This window comes from Centropristis striata, chromosome 18 (assembly GCF_030273125.1).
Source record: "Centropristis striata isolate RG_2023a ecotype Rhode Island chromosome 18, C.striata_1.0, whole genome shotgun sequence".
Classification (NCBI taxonomy): domain Eukaryota; kingdom Metazoa; phylum Chordata; class Actinopteri; order Perciformes; family Serranidae; genus Centropristis; species Centropristis striata.
In genome coordinates, this window is record NC_081534.1 from 24,175,819 (window position 1) to 24,196,327 (window position 20,509).

The 20,509-nt window shown below is 39.1% G+C and overlaps 1 protein-coding gene across 1 annotated transcript in view; it reads left to right on the forward strand.

Moving 5' to 3' along the window:
- Positions 1 to 20,509, forward strand: part of lama2 (laminin, alpha 2) — a 283,607-nt gene that overhangs the window by 198,361 nt on the left and 64,737 nt on the right. Inside the window, exons 37-40 of the mRNA XM_059355831.1 lie at positions 4,845 to 4,987; positions 6,680 to 6,778; positions 10,536 to 10,647; positions 18,818 to 18,980. Coding sequence (XP_059211814.1) covers positions 4,845 to 4,987; positions 6,680 to 6,778; positions 10,536 to 10,647; positions 18,818 to 18,980 — 517 coding nt within the window. The remainder of the gene's footprint in view (positions 1 to 4,844; positions 4,988 to 6,679; positions 6,779 to 10,535; positions 10,648 to 18,817; positions 18,981 to 20,509) is intronic.

The following is a 20,509-nucleotide window of genomic DNA, read 5'->3' on the forward strand; positions in this document are numbered from 1 at the left end:
CCAAACCGGTCGCCTCTGCGTCCAGACCATAATCACAAGTCCTGATGGTTTACACAGAGTGCTGCGATCACACGGCTGTTCACTTGTTGAAGAGTGATTGCACTCTGCGTTTTGCCTCTGCTCTGCCCCTTTCTCCCATCCTGTCACACGCAATGGAGCAATTTGGGAGTCGGCAGTGTTGAATGAGGGTAATACAGGTAGCTCTCACATCTTCCATAAAACGTCATTTGCATTGAAATGCTTGTAAATTTCGAGACATGATGTCATGGGTTGCATTACTGAATGTTGCCTTCATCCACATGAGGGGTTATGTTAAAAATTCAGTTATTTATTTCAGGATGAGAAATACAGTTAGTATTATGATCTCAGGGAGTAGCTTAATTAATTTGCAACTTTAAGCTGTTAGTATATTATGTGTTCCTCCATTATTTTTGTATATTGAGGTTAATTTAATATAATTTTTTTTGGCCATAGAAATATATAAAAGCAAGATGTATCCATCCAAAATGCAGTACATTGCAAATCTGATCAGCAAAACCACCAGTTCTGGAGAAATATGCTGTATTTCCAACATGGTCTCACAGGAATCCGTGAAATAGTCACGGATTTACTCAAATTTCCGTGAAACTGTCACAGATTTCGCTACAATGCAAGTTAATGACAGTCATATCCCATGGCTATTCCAACATACAAAGTGATTATGTATTTTCACTGAGTGAATATTTAGAAAATAAAACATATTTCTCGCTAGAAATGTGATCAAAATCCATTTTTATGCAGAAACTAATTCAAAATATTGATTTTTTCACTAAAAATGAGAGAACTGTCCGCCATGTTTTTTGTTCTGACCGCCGAAACCTTGAAAGTCATGTGACTTGGAACAAACCAATAGGAAAAAATATTAACTTGCATTGTACCGAAATCCGTGTCAGTTTCACGGAAATTTGAGTTATTCCGTGGCTATTCCACGGATTTTGAGTTAAGCGAATCCGTGGCTATTTCACGGATTCCTGTGAGACCAGGTTCGTATTTCATATCTACGTTGTGTTTAAATATAATTTAAAGGAGCAGTGTGCAGGATTTAGTGTCACTGACGGGTGAGGTTGCAGGCAGAAACCAACTGAATGCCTCTTCCCTCTCCCCTCCCTTTCCAAGTGTGTCGGAGAAGCTACAGTGGCCTTCAGCAAGTGTTAAAGTGTAAAAGGCCCTCAGTCAGTGTTTGAGTTGTCCATTTTAGTCTACAGTAGAAACATGGCGGGTTCAGGAGAATAGGATCTGCTCTCGATGTAGATATAAAGGACTCATTCTAAGCTAATTATAACACAAAGATTCTCTGTTTCAGGTCATTATGCATTGATGAAAAAACATGATTTTGAATACTATATTCCATTTTCAGAGCATTTTTTTGTAATTTATCTCTTCAGGGCCGTAAAGGTATCTAGTTAAGATATTTTTTTATGTTGCCTGGTCAACTCACGGCCCATGGGGTTAAAGTAAACTTTTATTTGATATTTTAATTTATTGAGATGCACCTGGAGATCCCCCTTAATCCTACACACTGTACCTTTAACTAAATTGCATTCTTAGTCCTTATTGAAATTTGATTTCCATTTTTAGTTTAAAGGCAGATTTATCTCCCCATTGTCAAAATTAGTATGCATACTATACACAGTAACATGCACAACCTGGAAAAACTCACACTGGACTCAAAGCCATGATGCAAAGTAACTTGGAGCACAATAGTTGGATTTGCAAGAAAAACAACCTGCAGAAAACATAGTACAAGAGATGCATTATCTGCAGAAAAGTATTTTCTAGATTCAAAGGTTAAACCAAACTTTTAAGAGCTGTATGTTGCTGTCTCAGGAGCACAGGTGTGTATTATTGCATTTGTCTGTTGTGCATGTGTGCTGTTTGAATTCCCAGAGTGAAGCATGAGTGTGAAATAATCCTTGACATTTACTTTGGTTTACTTTGGGCCTTCTAGCCTCTGTGGCTGTGATAATAAATCATAATATTCTATACATTTCATATACTGTGGAGTAAGAAGGTGATGATGTGCATCAATGGACAGAAAAATGTACATTACGGTGGCAGGAGCGGCACTGCAGCTTAATCTGTTACGGCTCCCACCTCCAGTCTAATGACTGTGTATTGTGTTAGAGTTGTGTGGCCATCGCTCTAAACAGCTTGTGTAGCTTTTAAAGATTCAAAACTCACAATTCAAAAAGTCAAGTCGTGCAGTTATTCAACCATCCTTTTGTTTCTTCCTCTCAACTTCTTATCTCAGGGACAGAAAATAGCGTCTTTTCCTGCAGTAAGATTAATGATAACAAACAGTGGCATTTTCAGCTGAGCTATCCAAACTGCAAATCAATTATATTTTATAATTTAAAACAATTTAATTATGACTAAGTAGACTGTTCAGCCATAGTTTGACTTCAAAGAAAAGCCAATCTGTTGGTTAATTATCCTATATTGTGTTGCCTAAAGCAAAGCTCCAGCACATTAAAGGGGAAATTCACCATTTTTTATTTGGATGTCCAATGAGTGCTGATGCTAAATGTAGTCAGTTGAAGTAATATATTTATCAGTGTGTTTGATATTGACTGAAAAAGCTGATTTCTCTTGCTTGGGGAGTTGTACCAGCTGTGCCTACATGTACCAGGGTACACTGAGCGTGAAGCAAGTTCCCCTTCATGCATAGCTTTTTTAGTCTAAACAATAGTCCAGTAAACAAAATAATCTCACAAAATGTCAAGAAAGGAAATATTCTCACACCTAAACAGAAAAAATGTAAACCCCACAGCTTCTAGATTCAAGTTTCTCCCACTGAGGTTGTGTTTCCATCAACAAATTCCAACGAAACCTAAGGAGTAAAACTTTCATGTACAGTAATGCACACATGGACTCTCCCTGTGTCGTCTGCAACAGCATCCAACAAAGAAGTGCCCACGCTGACATTCAATGCAGCAGAATGATTCTGTTTCTGTTGGCATCAGAGGACAATTTGAGCAACACCGGTCGATGTTTGCTCTTCTGGGGGGTCCACCGCCAGCTTCATCCTCCCTGCTGAAGCTGCAGCCTCGTCCTCTCTCCGGCTGAATATTCAAGTCTAAAAACCATTGCCCATAACATCCTCCACACTTATTGTTTGGGATGCCAACTTTTGCTGTTGGAAAAGTAACTAGTTTGCAATAAGGGATGCGTCGATCCGATATTCAGTATAAGGCCGATATTTGCCAAAATCACTGGATTGGATATTGGAAGAAAAAAGTATAATTCAATCCATAAGCCTAAACTATACCGTAGATGCTTCACTAAACTTTGGGGGACCTGCTGTGAACAGTTAGTGTTATATTGAGGTATTCTTGTGGGTAATGTATTTCTTCCTTTAGGGGAGTAGTCAACCAATGCTACCTATACATCAGAAGACTTGAGAACTCCTGGAAAACTATCAGCTCACACCTGCTCACCAGCCATCCCTATTTTGCAAAACAAGCAAAGAAAACAATAATTTTTCTGAAACAGTATTGCGCCCCATAACTACCAAAGCTAAAATGGCACTTTATAGTTCATCCTGACCCGATATTATGTCCATGTCTCGTCACATTACCGCTCTGGCTGGCAGTAGAGTCATCGAGTTTGCAGCTGCACCCCAGAGACTCAATATCGGCAAGAACTGCACAATATAGAGATAAGGTTAAAAATCTGTGAATTTTTCCTTTAAGATGATACAATACTTGTTTTGACATTTACTTGTTTTGTGGCATTGTCAGAATCTAATATGGGAAAAATCTAACAAAGTAAAGTAAACATGTTGCGTGTAAGACCAGAAAACAGCTGAATCAAAGACTCCATAAATCTCCAAGTAAACTTTAAGGTAGCAAAACATGCACCATCTTGTGTTAAGCAGAAGAAGCCAATATGAGAATCTCGGTCCTGTCTCTGCAAACATTGTAGACACAGGAAACCAACACATGGCAGACAGTGATGGAAGTGAGGCTTGTGGGTAATCACACCTTGTGCAAGTGTAGCACAGGATGTTTTAAGTTAGCGGTTTCAGTCTTTTGTCACTGGGATTCTTGAATGGTTTGGATTTGACAAGCTGCTATTTACTCCCACTTATAATTGCACTGCACTGTACCTGTATCGTACCTGTGTGTGTTTGCATGCGACTGAGTAAATGCATTAGTGTATTTGTGCATTCTGGTTTTTGTCAGAGATTGATAGAGTAAAAACAGTTTTTATTTTATTTAATTCATCTTTGATTTCCCTTGTCAGAAATTTTAATTTCTGCAATAAATCAGCCTCGGGCTATAGAAGAGAAGAAAACATTCACACACGTACACACACACACGAGATGAATAAAAATGTGTATGCGCACATCTGAGTGAATTCCCCGGTGTGTTTGTGTGTCAGTTTGTGTGTTTTTAGCCTGCAGTGCGTGCTCATAATAGGTGCTTTTGCCTCTATGTGCTGAATTTCATGCATCGGCAGCTCTGTCTCTCTGATGCCAGAGTCACTTAAACACAAAAACACAAGCAGTCACTTCGATCACACACTGATGTGTTTACAGACTCACAAATAAGGTACTGAAACACACACTCAGCAGTAAAAAATACACAGATATGACTTCTGCTTTTTCTTTTCCTCTCATTTTTCTGCTCTCATTTCTCTCTGCCAAGTCAAACTGCAGAAGTGTCAACATGTCACACACACACACACACACACACACACACACACACAGAACCAAGCAAGCCTTCTGTAATTCTCTCTAATAGGTTTATTTGGCCTCATTACACTGGCTGTGTCTAACTGCATGTTTATATTTGTTTCTCTAGCCTGTGATGACGAGTGCTCGGGTCTGTTGATCAGCGATATGGACCGCCTGTATCGCATCATCACTGATGTCACCCTGACCACGCCCCTCCCACCGCCTTATAAGGTGTTGTACCGCTTCGAGAACATGACTGAAGAACTCAAGGTAATAATCTGTCTCTGCCTGGCTGGTTTATCAACACATGTCCTAATTCTAAATTATACCATTAATTTCAATGATTGCACGTTTTAAATTGACTGTTCGCTAAGCCCCACCCACTTTTGTCACTGTTGCCATGGTTGCTATGTCAAGTAGACTTAGGCGGTATTTCGGTTTTATACCAGGGTATTTAGAATCCAAGCAGTTTGATTTTCAATATCGTCAAAAATTCAGATGCTGCTCTTTCAGTCTATTTATTAAACAAATTGACAGATAAATGTTTTTTTTAAATGTGTAGGTGTAGTTCCCAGCAGCCGCCACCAGAGGTTAGTCTCGGGGGCAGTTTATCTGAGAAACATGGCGACTTACAGGACTATTCACACAAAAATGATGCTGCCACTGTTGCCATCTATACGAATAAAGCCGATTTGGGGTGCTTTTTGTCATAATTTTGTACCCTTTTTGTACTGTACCCTGGTGAATGTCAGGAAGGTATGAAGGAATGAAGAAAGGGAAACGCCCAAGCATACTGTCATTTAAAAAAAAATTAAAATCTAAATATTTTAAACAATACTTGCTTGTGGTCAGACAGACACACACATATGACCATATTTGAAGATTGAGTCTAACGTCTAGTGTTTCCTTTATTTGTTTCGTTAGGTTTGGGCAACAAAACTACTTGGTTAGGTTCAGGAAAAGATGTTGGTTTGGTACATGCTATCATAGTAAGTTAAAATAACTTACTATGATAGCATGATGATAACTTTACTTTTGGTTTCAGGCTGGATACAAACAACGTTCCTCTGATTCAAAGTCTTTAACACATTTGTTTCTTACTTCCTCCTTATAATGACTACTGCCCATAGGGGTCGCTGCCTAACAACAACTGTAAATATTGGTCACAAAAAGCTGCTTGTACGAAGCAGAAGAGGAAGCTAATACGACAACTACAGTAGCCGTCAGATTTTATCATCTGAAATCACAGTCACTGGCTCACTTCTTTTAAACAGAGAATCATGTCAAGAGGAGTCTTTAAATATGCACTTAAAGCATCCTCATCAGCTGAAGATTCATGTAAAAAGACAGAAAGAACTTCTTTGTTTTCAGTATTAAAGTGAAGATCATTTCTTTCTAAATTCTTCTTTCTCATATCTTACAAATCTGTTCATATTTTCTTTGGATATACTAATTTCTAAAGAAATAAAGACGAAAGTTGGTAGTGAAATGACATGAAACACTCTTCATTCAGCTCATTCAATCTGCTGCTACTCAGAGGAACGTGGTCATAAACATCTCACAGTGAGCTTGTTTTCAAGGATTTTTAATAATTAGTTCAAGTCATCATTTCAGTATTTGCATCATCAATTAAATGACGCAACATGCTGCTATTAAACCTAATTAACACTTAGCGTGTTTTAAATAAATTGTGATAAAATGTAATGAACCGTGGCTGTCTTACCATTTCATAACTTCTCATCTAACTGTTGCTATTATCATGTTTACTGTGTCACATTTCATATATAGTGAGTTTTATGTGTTCGATATGTTTTCTGTTGTTCCGTTCCTGCCTCCTTTTCTCATCCTCTTCTCCTTGGCTCTACAGCACAGAGCCAGGCAGTTCAAAAGCCTAGCCCTGGGCCAAAATGTGTCAGGCATTTCTCTATGTAATTCCTTCATCTCTGTGTTTCTCTGCTGCAGCACATGCTGTCACCTCAGAAAGCTCCGGAGAGATTACTGCAACTGGCCGACTCCAACCTGGGATCACTGGTCGTTGAGATGGACCAGCTGCACAGCAGGGTACAGACGCTTTTGTTTTTCTTTGGGCTCGACTTAAGGCTCTGACGTTGTGTCTTCCTTTCTGTCTTTATCCGTCTTTGGCCCTCATCCTCTGTCTGTCTCTGAAATAACGAGATGGAGCAGATAGAGACGGTGGCAGGGAGTGAGATCACAGTTAAGGGCAACTCTAATGTACAAAGAGCAGCAAAATCTTTTCACTTCTACAACAAGCACATTGCAATAGAGACAACATAGAAACCAGTCTACCCAGTAGGTGGTTGCAGCACAAGGGTTGACATAAAACCAGTACAGAAAAAAATTTAAACACTTTCCCAGCGTGTTAGAGGGACTCTGTGACACGTTTTAAAACAGAAACATTAGTTTCTGAGAAATGAAAAAAATTACACCACAATAGAACCCTGGTCACCATCTCTGGATTAACCAGCTGGGGGAATAAGATCATGGGGCTCCCCTTAACACCTCCGTTTCTTCTGCAATACCGCTGGACCCCATGTTTACAGTGGGGTAATTGGATCAAACACAAATGCATTTAGGAAGAACCAACATGTAATTACAAACCTGGTATAATAAAAGTCTCAAAACTGAGTTTTGGTCAAGCATCAACCTGTAAAATGAAGTCAGTGCAAAAATGCTAAAAACTGCAGTTGGCCACTTGAAGCTCCAAAAGTGGGTCAATCCCCATAGACCACCATGTTAAAATTCCCAACATTATAGCAGAAATAAAAATTGTGAGAGCCAATTAGCGCTCTTGGCATAAAAAGGAATGAATCTTTGGTGCCTCAGGTGCTACCCGGAAGCACATACAGTTTTTCACCACACACACACACACACACACACACACACACACACACACACATACACACACACACACACTCATTAGCATAGGCACACCACACCACTACCCAGTCATATACAAGCCACACTTTGTCTGGAGAAACAAAGAAGAACTTAAATAAGTAAATGCAACCAATGGTTTTAATTGCAAATATACGGAGCCCCTAAAGGGACATGGTGAAAAAAAACAAAAAACTTTGGTATCTCGTGAGCACGAGATACTTTCTCGTGAGCACGAGATACTTTTCTCGTGAGCACGAGATGCATATTGCATGCGCGCATGGTGTCTGTAAGAACACCCTCTGCATTTCAGCTTGTTTCTGTATGAAAATGACACTACAGGAGTTAGTTTGGCTATATTTTGACCTGGGGCTTCATTATAAGGACATTGCTGCTTTACTTGAAAAAAAACGACAGTTGTTTTCCCAAGATAACGATATAATTAATTCGAGATCTTGAGAAAACAAAACAATAGTGTAGTCCAGAAGCGTAGCCAGTAATGTGATGTATTTGTAACCCGGCCCGTGTGGGATGAGCCTCTCCACACCCTGGGACTCTGCGTTGTGTTGTTTATGATGATGGAGGGCGGAGAAGGGACCAGTCGGACACGGGTGGTCGTTATATTGCGGCTCGGACCGCGTCGTGCTTTATTTCTCACAACGGCTGGCAGCTCAACCTTAAACAGTACAAGTAAACACTGGCGTGAGACAACAGAAAGTCTAAAGGCTTGTGTTGTGTCCTTACTGGTTTCCACACTAACTGTGCCGTAGATCTGCGCAGTTTCTGTTACGCATGAGCTGTCCGTGGTACTGAAACAACAATCGCCTTTAATGTGATATTTTTCTGTCTGATGCAGGTCTATGATATGCTGCACGTTAACACTTTATCGAGCCTACTGATTGGGTTCATCTGTAGTCGGCACTTTGTGCAATAAAATTATTTATTGTGCCGTGCGATAGAGCCGATACGCATGTTTTGTCTTTACTGTTGTATTGTGTACAGCCTTTATAGAGCTCTGTTGGGAAATATCTCGTGCTCACGAGAAAAGTATCTCGTGCTCACGAGAAAATATCTCGTGAGCACGAGAAATGTTTCTTGTGCTCACGAGATATCAAAGTTTTTTTTTATTTTCACCATGTCCCTTTAGGGGCTCCGTACAAATATGACTTGGACTCTCATTGATAAAAAAAAACATCAACTATTCTACACGTGGTTCAGCACCTCAGCGGCTTAAAGCTTGGGCTTAGCCTCTAAAAAAAAATCATGTTTACAATCTGATACAAAAATAGTTTCAGTCTCTACAGCTAATTTCCCCATTCGCGACAACTGTTTAAGAGTGTTTTTACACACAACTTACCCATTTGAATTAATATTAACACTTAAAGTTATGTATAATTAAGGGCCTGACTGCATTGATTGACAGGTGGGTGTCATTAACAGGTGATGGCAACTATGCTTCACCCACACTGTCCTCCTCTTTGCCCATTTTTGGATGAGTTTGGAGTTCAGTGGAGTCAGACACTGCCAATTCAGCCACTGCCAGAGACAGAAGCCTATGAGTGACCTCATAGAAACTACCTCCATGTTTTATACAGTCTTTTTTGTTTTGGTGTGTTTTGGTAGCTGTCACATAACGAGTGTATTATTATCCAAATCTCACTTATCAAGTCCTACACTCAGAACATCCTAAAGACATGATTTTTAACTGAAATCTTATTTATAACACTCCGACATAAAGTCGGCATGTGAGCCTGGATGTGTTAGACAAGTTTCAATTAAATTAGCACAAACAAAATAAAGCAAGACCTTTCAGGTTCCCTGAGTGGATGTTAGAAGAATAACAACAGAAAATGAAAAGATTTGGATCCAGATCAAAATAGGACCACAAAATCAGGATAGAATCATTTCTAGTACCCTAATCTTATCATTTTCCAACCAGAAATGTTAATAAGTCACCACAAAAAGATGCTCTTAGGGGTCCATTCTGTGGCTGGTAGACCAATTTTAGAATCCATACAAGCTTGAAAGTATTTCAAATAACAACCTTTTTTTTACTGTTTTTGTACCAAACATATTCAGCCTGGAAGCATTTATGTCTTCACCCAATCTTTACAAACTTTTTGTTTTTTACTTTACAATCTTTAGAGTCACAGTTATGTCTCTAAGAGGAGTTCACCAAAATAGAAAAACACTTCTTGAGTGGAGAAAAATAACACTCACATTCACGCTGTCAAGCTACACCCTTTTAGGAACTGGGGCCTTGACATTTGTTGACAGCGATGCTATCACCCACACCCCATCACACACACACACACACACACACACACACACACACACACACCAGTGAAAATGATACAGCATGGTCTTGTCAAATCACCACAATAATTACCTGCTCTTTCGTGTGTGTGCGTGTGTGTGTGTGTGTGTGTGTGTGTGTGTGTGTGTGTGTGTGTGTGTGTGAGGATATGTTTTCATGTCAGTCAAGGATTCATCCATCTCTCGTTTTCCCAGTCCCCTGTGTGTGTCTCTTTTGTGTGTGTGTGTGTGTGTGTGTGTGTGTGTGTAACTTTGTGTTTTCTTTTTATGTCAATAATTCATCAGTGTCTGTGTGTAGTGAGTGCACATGTAGACAAGAAAATCAGAGGGGTAAACACACTGAACTGCACACACAGACACGCAATAATATTGATTGTGTGTGTGTGTGTGTGTGTGTGTGTGTGTGTGTGTGTGTGTGTGTGTGTGTGCATGCTGCCATCATCCTCCGCCATTCTTTTACATCTACTGTAAGACCTCCGCCTTTTCCTGTCCTTCGTTAGACAGAAGTCAATATCTTCATTAATTCAACACTTGTTTATTATTATTTCATAACGTGTGTGTCTTTGTGTGTGTGTGTGTGTGTGTGTGTGTGTGTGTGTGTGTACAGGCCACTAAGGTGTCTGCTGACGGAGAGCAGGTCGACGATGATGCTGACAGGATTCATAAACGAGCTGAGGACCTGGAGCAGTTCATCAGGGATACACTGCTGGGAGCTCAAGGTATACGAAACAAACACCACCTCTCCTCCATTAGCTGCCTCTGTGTCCTGCCAACTGGGGTTTACAGATATATCTGTCTAGTATCTCGCTAGTTTCGCTTGTCATTAGAGTACATTGCATTATATTGCATTATATTAAATGTAAGCCATCCATGTGGGAAATTTAGGTAAATGCATTAGAGGAGAAAGGGATGTTGAAAAGAAAATGAAAATATGAAAAAATAAGCAGATGAAATGAATAATTATGCAGGCAGAACATATTAAACAGCAGGAATTAAATAAATATGTAGGATCATAAGAAAGGCTAAATTGACTTGGATTTAAAAGAAATACTATGATGAGGAAAATGTCATTACTGTCAAGATTATTTTCAGTGTTATACGGGAGCCCAGAGAGGCAAAAGAGGGCAAAAAAATCTGTTGATTCAATTTTTTAAGTCTGATTTACACTGCACTCCTGTATTTATGACTTAATAATAGGGAGAAAAGGTTTTTCCAGGTTTATTTTTAGATTATTTTTTTTTTAATAGTTATCCCCATTTCAGCTGCAGACGCTAAAGGACACCTTAAACTACCTCATGCTTAAAAAGGTTTAAAAGCATTATTGTCTTCCAGGTTTAAAGAGTCTTCATTTGTCCATGCACTCTCAACACAAGGTACATATTTTCTGTAAAATATATCGTTAGCCTCATAGCATAATTGCCTAAGTCATTTGGGCCAAATTGAGATATCTACCTAGCCCTACTCTCTTAACACTGCTTATTCACCATGCATTACTGACCATGTGATCAGCCCAAATATGACTTTGGCAATTCTGCTATGAGGCTAATAGTCAGTAATGCATAGTGAATCAGCAGTGTTAGGAGAGTAGAGCACCTGAATAAAATCATTAAAATGTAGTCATATTTAGAACATGATCTAGTGGTGCACTTCGCCCTCTTGTGACCAAAATGTGTATTACAACAACAACAATTTTTCTTAACAAACTTAGAAATGTTATTATTATAAAATATTATACAATATCCTGTAGAAATGTGGAATAATCGATGGATGAAAAAGAAGATAAATACTTCAGTTTGTCCCAAGAAATATTTACTGTGATAAACAACTGCCATCTGGATTTAATTCTGAAGTTGTGCTGTTTTTGGCAATAACAGCCTCTGAGCAAGGTGTATATATAGTTTCACATTGTAACTTCACAACCCAACATATTTTTACAATGTGAAAATATGTTTGAATGAGGTTCTGATGCACGCACAATGGATACATTGAAGAATATGGCTCACTTTCTTCAAAATGTTATTTTTTCTTTGGAAAATTTTGTAAAAGAAAGCAAAAGTTTCTTGAGAGAATGCAAAAGTATTTTTTTTCACCCTTCTGTGTTTGTTCTCTCACCATGTCCCTGAGGGCCTTTCTATCTTTCCACCTGTTTCACAGATGAAACAAAAAAGTAAAATTTAAAAGGTTATCCTGGCAAAACACAGGAGAGAAAACCATTCAGATCAGGCTTAGAAAATGGATTTCTAACTGCCACCTGAAATCAACAAAAAGCAAAGACCTTGCTGTACTACAGCCTTCTTTTTAAATTCCATTAACTCCACCTTTGAAGGAGAGGACTCTTCAAAGTGAGACAACCAAAACACCTCTCTGCCTCCTTGTTAGCTCACTAATGGAAAACTTAGCTCAGACACAATGGCTGGTGGGCCAACAGCCAGCTGCCGGCACTCGCTGCCAGCTGCTGGTGCGAAGTGTTAAAGATGGATCCAGCAGGCTGCTACATCACTAACCATGGTGATGAAGAGTCACCCACCAAGATAATGGGGTGCAATGACTCAGTTTGTTTCATTTTGTTAGCTGCTAGTTAGCAAGTAACAGAGACGGCACAAGAAAAAGGATGTTTGCACATTTGTTGCCATTTCAGTTCTCTCTTTTATCTGTTATCGTCCCACTGGGGGGAAATCTGGCTTGCAGCAGAGCACAGATAAACAGCACAACCATGAAGTCTATAAAAGGATATAAGAATGTGAATGTTAAAAATAGGATTGGATAAGTGTGCAAGGAGTTCATTGGTGCAAGGTAACAATTGCCTTTGTGCAAATTAAAGGCGTTCTCTGCAGGAATTGTCGCTTAGCGTTTGTAATGAGATTGATTCACATTTGTTTCGGAACAAGCAGTATCCACTTGGCTTGTCGCCACTATATTTGCTACTTTTACAGCTTTGTGCTTTTACAGCTTTGTGCTTTTGCAGCGTTGTGTTTAAAGAAACATCTCGGACACAATAAAATAAAAAAACAAATATAGGTGGAGGGCAGGCTCTCTGGAGATGATTTAAAGCATGTTTATTGCACAAGGTACAAATGAGAATTTAAATCAACTGCACTTCATGCCTAAAAGAGGTGCTTGAAGTGAGGATGGTCTGGGCTCCCTAAGCTCTCTAAAAAGTATGTTTTCTTTAAAGGATTGCCAAAAATACACAATTTATCATATAAAGAAACTGTCAGGGTTTGAACTTCTGACACTCCTTGAACAGATCATAGGTTAAGAAAGTTTCTTTTAGAAAATGTAACCAAAACGGAGCTTAAAATTGTTGTTATTTCCATCAAAATAACTTTATTGTACATGTCTCATTTGAAATATCGCCAAAAATAAACCTTTTGGAATAACTAGATCCTGTTAAAACAATAAATTCTGCTCCTCCGCGACACTGAAGTCATGATTGATTCTGCTGAGACAAACGGTCACGTGACAGATATTCACTGAAAATCAGACAGAACTGCAGGCTGTTTACACAGACCAGAGAGGAGAGGACAGGAGAGGTTGCAAGTCGAGGTTGCATGTGGAGGTTGCAAAAGAGACCCAATTTTTTCCCCCAATATTCATGACACTTGTTGGTACGTTGGTGTGGTGTTGTATAAATAAATTCAATTTTGTTCCAATTTAAAAACAATAGTTTATTCGAGAAATTCAACTTGTATTTTTTTCTTTTTTATGATGTACAGCATTATAACTGTTTTTCTGCACAGAAGACATCTTTGAGTTGTTTCTACTTCTAGCCATGGTTGTGCTGATTCCATAGAGGTGCATGACTTATATGTTGCAGAGAATACAAGGCCACACAGTGAGTAAAATGTAAAATGAGCAACAACAAAAAAAAAGCCCTGAAACAGCTTCCTTTTTACCTCATGATAAAAGGTTTTCTGAACCTTGTGCATTAAACATCTTTACCTCTTTGTGTTTTCTTTTGGCCACACACCAATAGAAGTCTGTCCACAGCTTCAGGTGTAATGCAGCTGTGCAGCAGGATGTTATGTTCCCACTGGTGTTAAACTTTATCTCACAGGCAGAACTTTGTGGTTCAGTCCAGATGGTTCACTCTGGCAGCGGTGGCTTCATACGGAGGACTTGTCTCATTCTCTCTGCATGTGTAACTGGCAGGTAGTTGTTCACTCCGGCCTTGGTATCATTCTGCCAGTGCAGCTGCAGCATCTGCTCCCTCGCTCTCTGCATCAGTGGCTGTGTGATCAGCTTGTGATGTGTTTTTCTCCGGCGACATCACAGTCACAGGCCTTACATACGCTCGGCTGGAAAAGGGTGTCTCTGTCTGAAGTCTAAAGGGGATTTGAATGCTTTGTGTAGTGATTCCAGGCCATCAGTGTCCATTCACCTGGGAACAGATTTGTCGAGTTGTGCTCTTCGGGACAGGTGTGCCACCTCGTGGGTCAGCCTGACCGCTTGTGCTGAGCTCTTCTTTGGTTGCTGCCAAGATTTCATATTAAAAAAGCACAGATCTTTCTCTTGCACAGTCCCAGCTAGTCCCTCTTTTCTTTCCTCTGCGGTCCACATAAAGGTCCCTTTGATGACATTCAGAACTTTAATATAGCAGCAATGACATATGGAGCAATGGCGGCCTGAGGACAGAATTAATTCACACTCACTCTTTGTGTGTTTTTAATATGTTTAACATGTACGTGAGTCCCTCCCTTTGGCGGTGGTATTTGACAACCTGGGAATAAAAAGAGGTTGTTGAAATTGTTGGCCTTACTTTCGTGTTCATGTCCTATACTTGCTGCTCTGCACTGCACGCCAACCAGGAATGTTACCGCTGTTTACATTTACATTTAGTCATTTAGTAGACGCTTTTGTCCAAAGCGACTTACAGAAAAGGGAAACAATCAAGGTATAGTGCAGCAATGGTGTTAGTGCAGCAATAAGTGCTAGCTACGATTCTTTAAGGAGTAGAGTTGTTGTGTGGTGCTAGGAGAGAAGATGCTCTCTGAAGAGCTGGGTCTTCAGGAGTTTTTTAAAGGTAGAGAGGGATGCCCCTGCTCTGGTAGGAACTGGTAGTGAGTTCCACCAAAAGGGAACCACAAACGCAAAGAGTTTGGATTGCCTTGAAGGAACAGGTGGCAGAGCCAGGCATCGTTGATCATCAGTAATCTCTGTATGCAACAGGATCTCCTACCTAATCGTCAATACAAGTCGTTCATCAATCCCACCCATAACGACACATATGAACATTTGTCAAAATAAGCCTATGAGCGATTTGCGGTGCAGAGCGAAACATTCTAAAAATAGCACACGCGTCATTAAACATACACGTAGGGTTGGCAGTTGTAAATAAAAGGATGCATTTCGTGAATTTTGGCTACAAAACCAGTGATCTAGGTTTAGGACCAAATACTCCCTGGTAAGGTGTTATAAAAGACAGCTTAAACAGTAAATAAATGTACATAAATGGCAGAAGTGAAGGGGGTTATGTGACTACCGGAAGTGACATAGTTACGTAAAAACTTGATACACAAAATGTGAGTTCTGTGATGTTTAAATCACATCGTTTACTTTTGTTTTCACATGGGACACGAGCCCCGTTCTCATGGGTGGAATCCCAATGTTTGTTCGACCCATCCTGCCCCAACCGCAAAGCCCCGAGCACTATTGTTATACTGTGGATTTTTTCTTCTTCCTCTTCCGGACACAATTTCGTCCCGCTCTTCGAGTTGCAGGACAAATTATATAGCAAAACGTGCGGTTTGATCGGGATCGGTGTGCTATTACTTTTCTCTACGGAATATGAATTTTTCAACTCAACAAACAAGTTTTCAACTTTAAATCACTTAACCCTGGACAGCTGTAGTCAATTCCTATTTGGACTCCGCACTAATAAATGCACTTTTTTAGTAACTCTCCCTAGCCTAAATTGACAACAAATGTGCTCTGTGCAAAACTCTGTAATTCAAATTATGAGTTATTTACCATTATGAAATTTTGATGGCTTCTGGGATGAAAAGAAAGTTACCAAACCGACGCATTCTGACTGTCTGTGATGAAACTGTCCTCTCGTTGTTGTTGCTCCGAGCTCTCTGGCCCTCTGCCTAATCACAGTGTGATTATAGCTGTGTGTGTGTGTGTGTGTGTGTGTGTGTGTTTCTGAGAGGGGTAGAGAGAGGAAAAGCGAGTGTGTTGTGGCTCACTGGATGATTGAGAGTAGCAATTAGAGACTTAATTATTGGCTATCACAAGCACACACAACCTCGCCACATACACAAACACTTATGCAGATGTGCACACATTCATACACACACACACACACACACACACACACACACAAACACACACACATTGAAGCAAGAAAATACTGTACGCACTTTTCTGTGTGTGTGTGCCCGTGTTTACTGGATACCATAATATGATTCCATCCACGTTTTAAGTGTTTAATTGGCTTTTAAATCCCACTATGTAATTATATGGCTGTGAAACACACACGCGCACACACACACACAGGCTCACACACACATGCACACATACAAATGCAGCGTGCACACACATGCAGTACAGCTGTTCATTAGCATGATGGCTTTAGTTCGGTCTTGGCTCTAATCACATCATGTTTACATTTCAGATGATAGGAAATGCAGCATTGCCACACACACACACACACACACACACACACACACACACAGGCCCACCCACACACCTACAAACACACACACTTTCAAGTTTCAGCTTGCTTTAATCATATCACGTTTACATTTCAAATGAGACACACACTGACACACACACAAACAGACACAAACAGCTTGCTGCAAGCACACAGAAATGCACAACATACCTCTTTTCCCTCATGTGTCTTGCTTTTACACACACACACACACACACAAGCTGACACACACTCCTCATTAAGTTCCAGCAGTTTTATTCAAATGAGCCTTGGAGTGTTTTAGTGCAGTTTCATCATTGATTGGTTTGAGATTTCACTGCCTTTAATTTGATAAAAGCAGGGCAAACATGAAGTCTGCCAAAATCGCTGGCTTTGAATGGTGTTAAAACAGTTTGTGTGTGTGTGTGTGTGTGTGTGCGCGTGTCTGACTCCCAGTGTGTGTCTGTGTTTAAATGTGTGAAGATCAAACGGTGTGATTTTGTCTTTCTTTCTGTTTGAGCCATAAAGCTCAGACATGACAGCAGACTCAGAGACAGAATGTCCATCACTATACTGTATGTTTGTTCACTGTTAGTACATTTTTAGATTATATTAATGCATCTCTACAAACTGTGTGTCTCTACTTATATGGATGATTTCTTTATGATAACAATAGCAATGCTGTTACCAATGTTTTAATATCAGTTTTTTTTTAGATATTACTAGGGGATACAACAAAAACTGTCAGTGGAACAGGAACAAAATCAATATTTCTTCTGCAATATGTTTCATATTAGAGCCAGAGAAACAGAGGTGGGGGAAAGGATCATATTCCTGAGACTCAAAATATTTTGAGTTTCTGAGATTTAAGTGGTTCATTTAGGAGGAAAAAAATATAGGTATTTTCAGAGATTAAAGTAGTAAATGTAGTAGAAAAAAACTGGGATTTTCAACAAAAACAACTTGAATATTCAGTAAGTACTAAAAATGTATGAGAAAAAAATCTCAGAAATTAAAGTCAGAAATTTACAAGAAAAAAACATAGAAAATGGGGGGCGGGGGAATAGTTTTTTTGCTTGTTTGTTTGTCTAGGAACCACATTGTTTCACTGTGCATGGTTAAATTAACCTGATCACACTACAGACGCTGCCACTTTCCGTATATTTAGCCTGCAGTGGAAGATGTTCTCAAATTATACTTTGCAATCAGATTTAGCGATAATGAAATACTTGTGATTTTAGCCCAGGATCACCAAATTATCATTAGCAGCAAATTTACGACTTTAATCTTGGAAATTCTGTATCTATTGCCTGATTATTACCCTCTCTCTTGGCTCCATATTTCTGTATTCATTTATTTAATTGTTGTTGTTTTTTTACCAACAATGACCCTCATATACGTTGTACATCAAGGCTAGATTGTTGTTGTTTTTTTTAATCAATTTAAATTGAACCCAAATTTTGGCTCCAGTTATTCAAACATGTATTAAGATTAAGATTACTTACTTTATTAATCCCACAATAGATATTTAATATGTTATCCATATTAAAATGATACAGTTAATTAGATATATATAATAGTACCTGGAGTTTATATATTACAGTCTCACTGTAGCATGGCTCTAGACTACCAGCCTTATTAACAATGAATGATATAACTATATGTCATATAAAAAGAAGTTGCCTTAACGACAGAAAGTGATCACCCAATTCTGCAGCTCTGCAGCTTTTTAGCCTCGTTTAGCTCATTGTTTTAGTCTTTTTTTTCTCCTAGAAGTTCACTGTATGGATCAGTCTCAGAGTACTCTTAATCCTGCTGCCAGAAACCTGGACAGTTTAGGAAGAAAGTTGATCATTTAACAGGCAAAATCAGAGCCATTTTTTCTCAGAAGTTGGTCAAAAAAACAAACTAAAAAGAGAGAATATTGGACTGATGTAAACCATAACAGCTTTATATGGTGATTATATGTCAGGGTTTTGTGGTTTCTTTGCTCCCAAGTTGCCAATAAGTCAATTAATTCAGCTTTAATTAGAGCAAATGGCAACTAAAATAAAGGAAACAAAGACACTTGAAGGCATTTATACTACTATTTTTGCATCATTTTCACTGTTGAAGTTTCACAGATATTTTCCTGAGAGGCCTGAACTCAATCTGGAATAGAATTTTTCTTTCAGTACATAAATGTAACAACATGAAGTGAGTCAGCCCATCTGCAATGTCCTCACAGCGGTGTTTCTGTGCGTCTGTGTGTCCAGACCTCCAGTCGAAGGCTGCCGAGTTGAACCAGACTCTCTCGCGGGGAGATGGAACTCCAGACAAAAGCCTCAAGGAGATGAAGGAGGAGATCCAGGCCATGCTCGCCGAGATGAGAAAACGACAGCTGGGAGGGAAGAAGAGCATCGCAGAGGAAGAGATGGAGTATGGGCACACACACACACACACACACACACACACAGGTCATGTATCTTTCTCCCACACAGAAGAAAAAGACAGATTTTGAGAAAACTTTGCAAACAGAGCCGTCTTTGTCTTGGATCGTACACACACACATGCACACATGCATGATGGGCAGAGGCCCCAGGTGTAAGCATCTTGATGAACAGAGTGAAAATATGCCAAGAAATGTGTTTGGAGGCAGGAAATAACTGAGCGTCTCTGTTTCTGAGCACTTTCTTTGGTGGTAATGTTTCCTATTTTATGGAGTTTTTGAGGGTTTTTCGTCTTAAGAGTTGTTTTCGTGTTTCCTTTTTAATTCCTGTGGGTTGATTTGACCAGAACCCCATCACATAGCCACACTACATGTTGTTTTTGTTTTTTCTTCTATTTTCAGTCTTACCTGTATGCTAATACATTCACCTTGTGTGTCTTAGATTGCCTTTGTCCCTGCTGGGATTCAATCCCACTTCTCCATCTTCTTTTCTTGTTGTTCTGCGGGGTGTTTCCCCACTAGGCTTTTTCTTTCGCTGAACTTGCACAATAAGAGAGAGAGAGAATATGAATAAAAGTCATCTAAATAAATCAATATGTAAAAGAAATACAATAGAAATTTAAATTGCATTTTGAGGGTGCAACTTTTTTACACAAGCAAAATGACTTAAGAAAGCCTAAAATTGACAGCATATAACAACAAAAGCTCTCATTTTGTAACAAGCTTTGTCCATTTGATGTTTCTTCAAAACTTGGTGACAATGATGATATATTTCAGCTCAGGACACCTCTCATAGTCATACTGAAATTAGTTCGGATCTGAAAATAAATGTAGCTGTATTTTCACAAGCACAATGTTGGACTTTTACTTTGAAAAATCTTTTAATCGATACAGTAATCGTGCTTGTTTTTTACGGTTGATACATTTTTAAGGGGCACAGGTGACACATCTAATAATTCTTGTTAATACAGTTTATTTAATCTTATTTCCATATATATTTATGTATTTTGTTAACATCTTATTTTGAAAACGGGATGTTATTACACATGCATCTTCTGCTAAATTTAAATATCCTGTCAGTTGGCTAATCTAGGTAATTTGAATGCATTTACGTCAGTTGATTTGACCCAAACATTATAAGTAATAAAAGGTTATCTTGAGATAACAAAGTTTGACTCATGGCAAAATCACAATTTCTTCATATAACGAAGTATTTAACTTGTGATCTAGATAAAGGCAGAAGTGGCAGAAGTGTTTGAGCCATGACTGTTTAGGGCATCTCCATGGGGTCTATTGAGAATTCACCTATGGCATTTTTGCATTGGATTTTGGATCATTGCAGAAAATAAGCTCTGTGGCAAACACACGTTTCTGTTGTTTACGTTGTTTAGCAGGATAATCTTCACAAATGAACACCAGTTTTATTATGTTTGAAGCGTTAATGTAGCCGACAGAAGTAAAAAGCTAACAATATGCTATCGCTAACCGTTAGCTTCAGACCGTTAGTCTCCAACAAGCT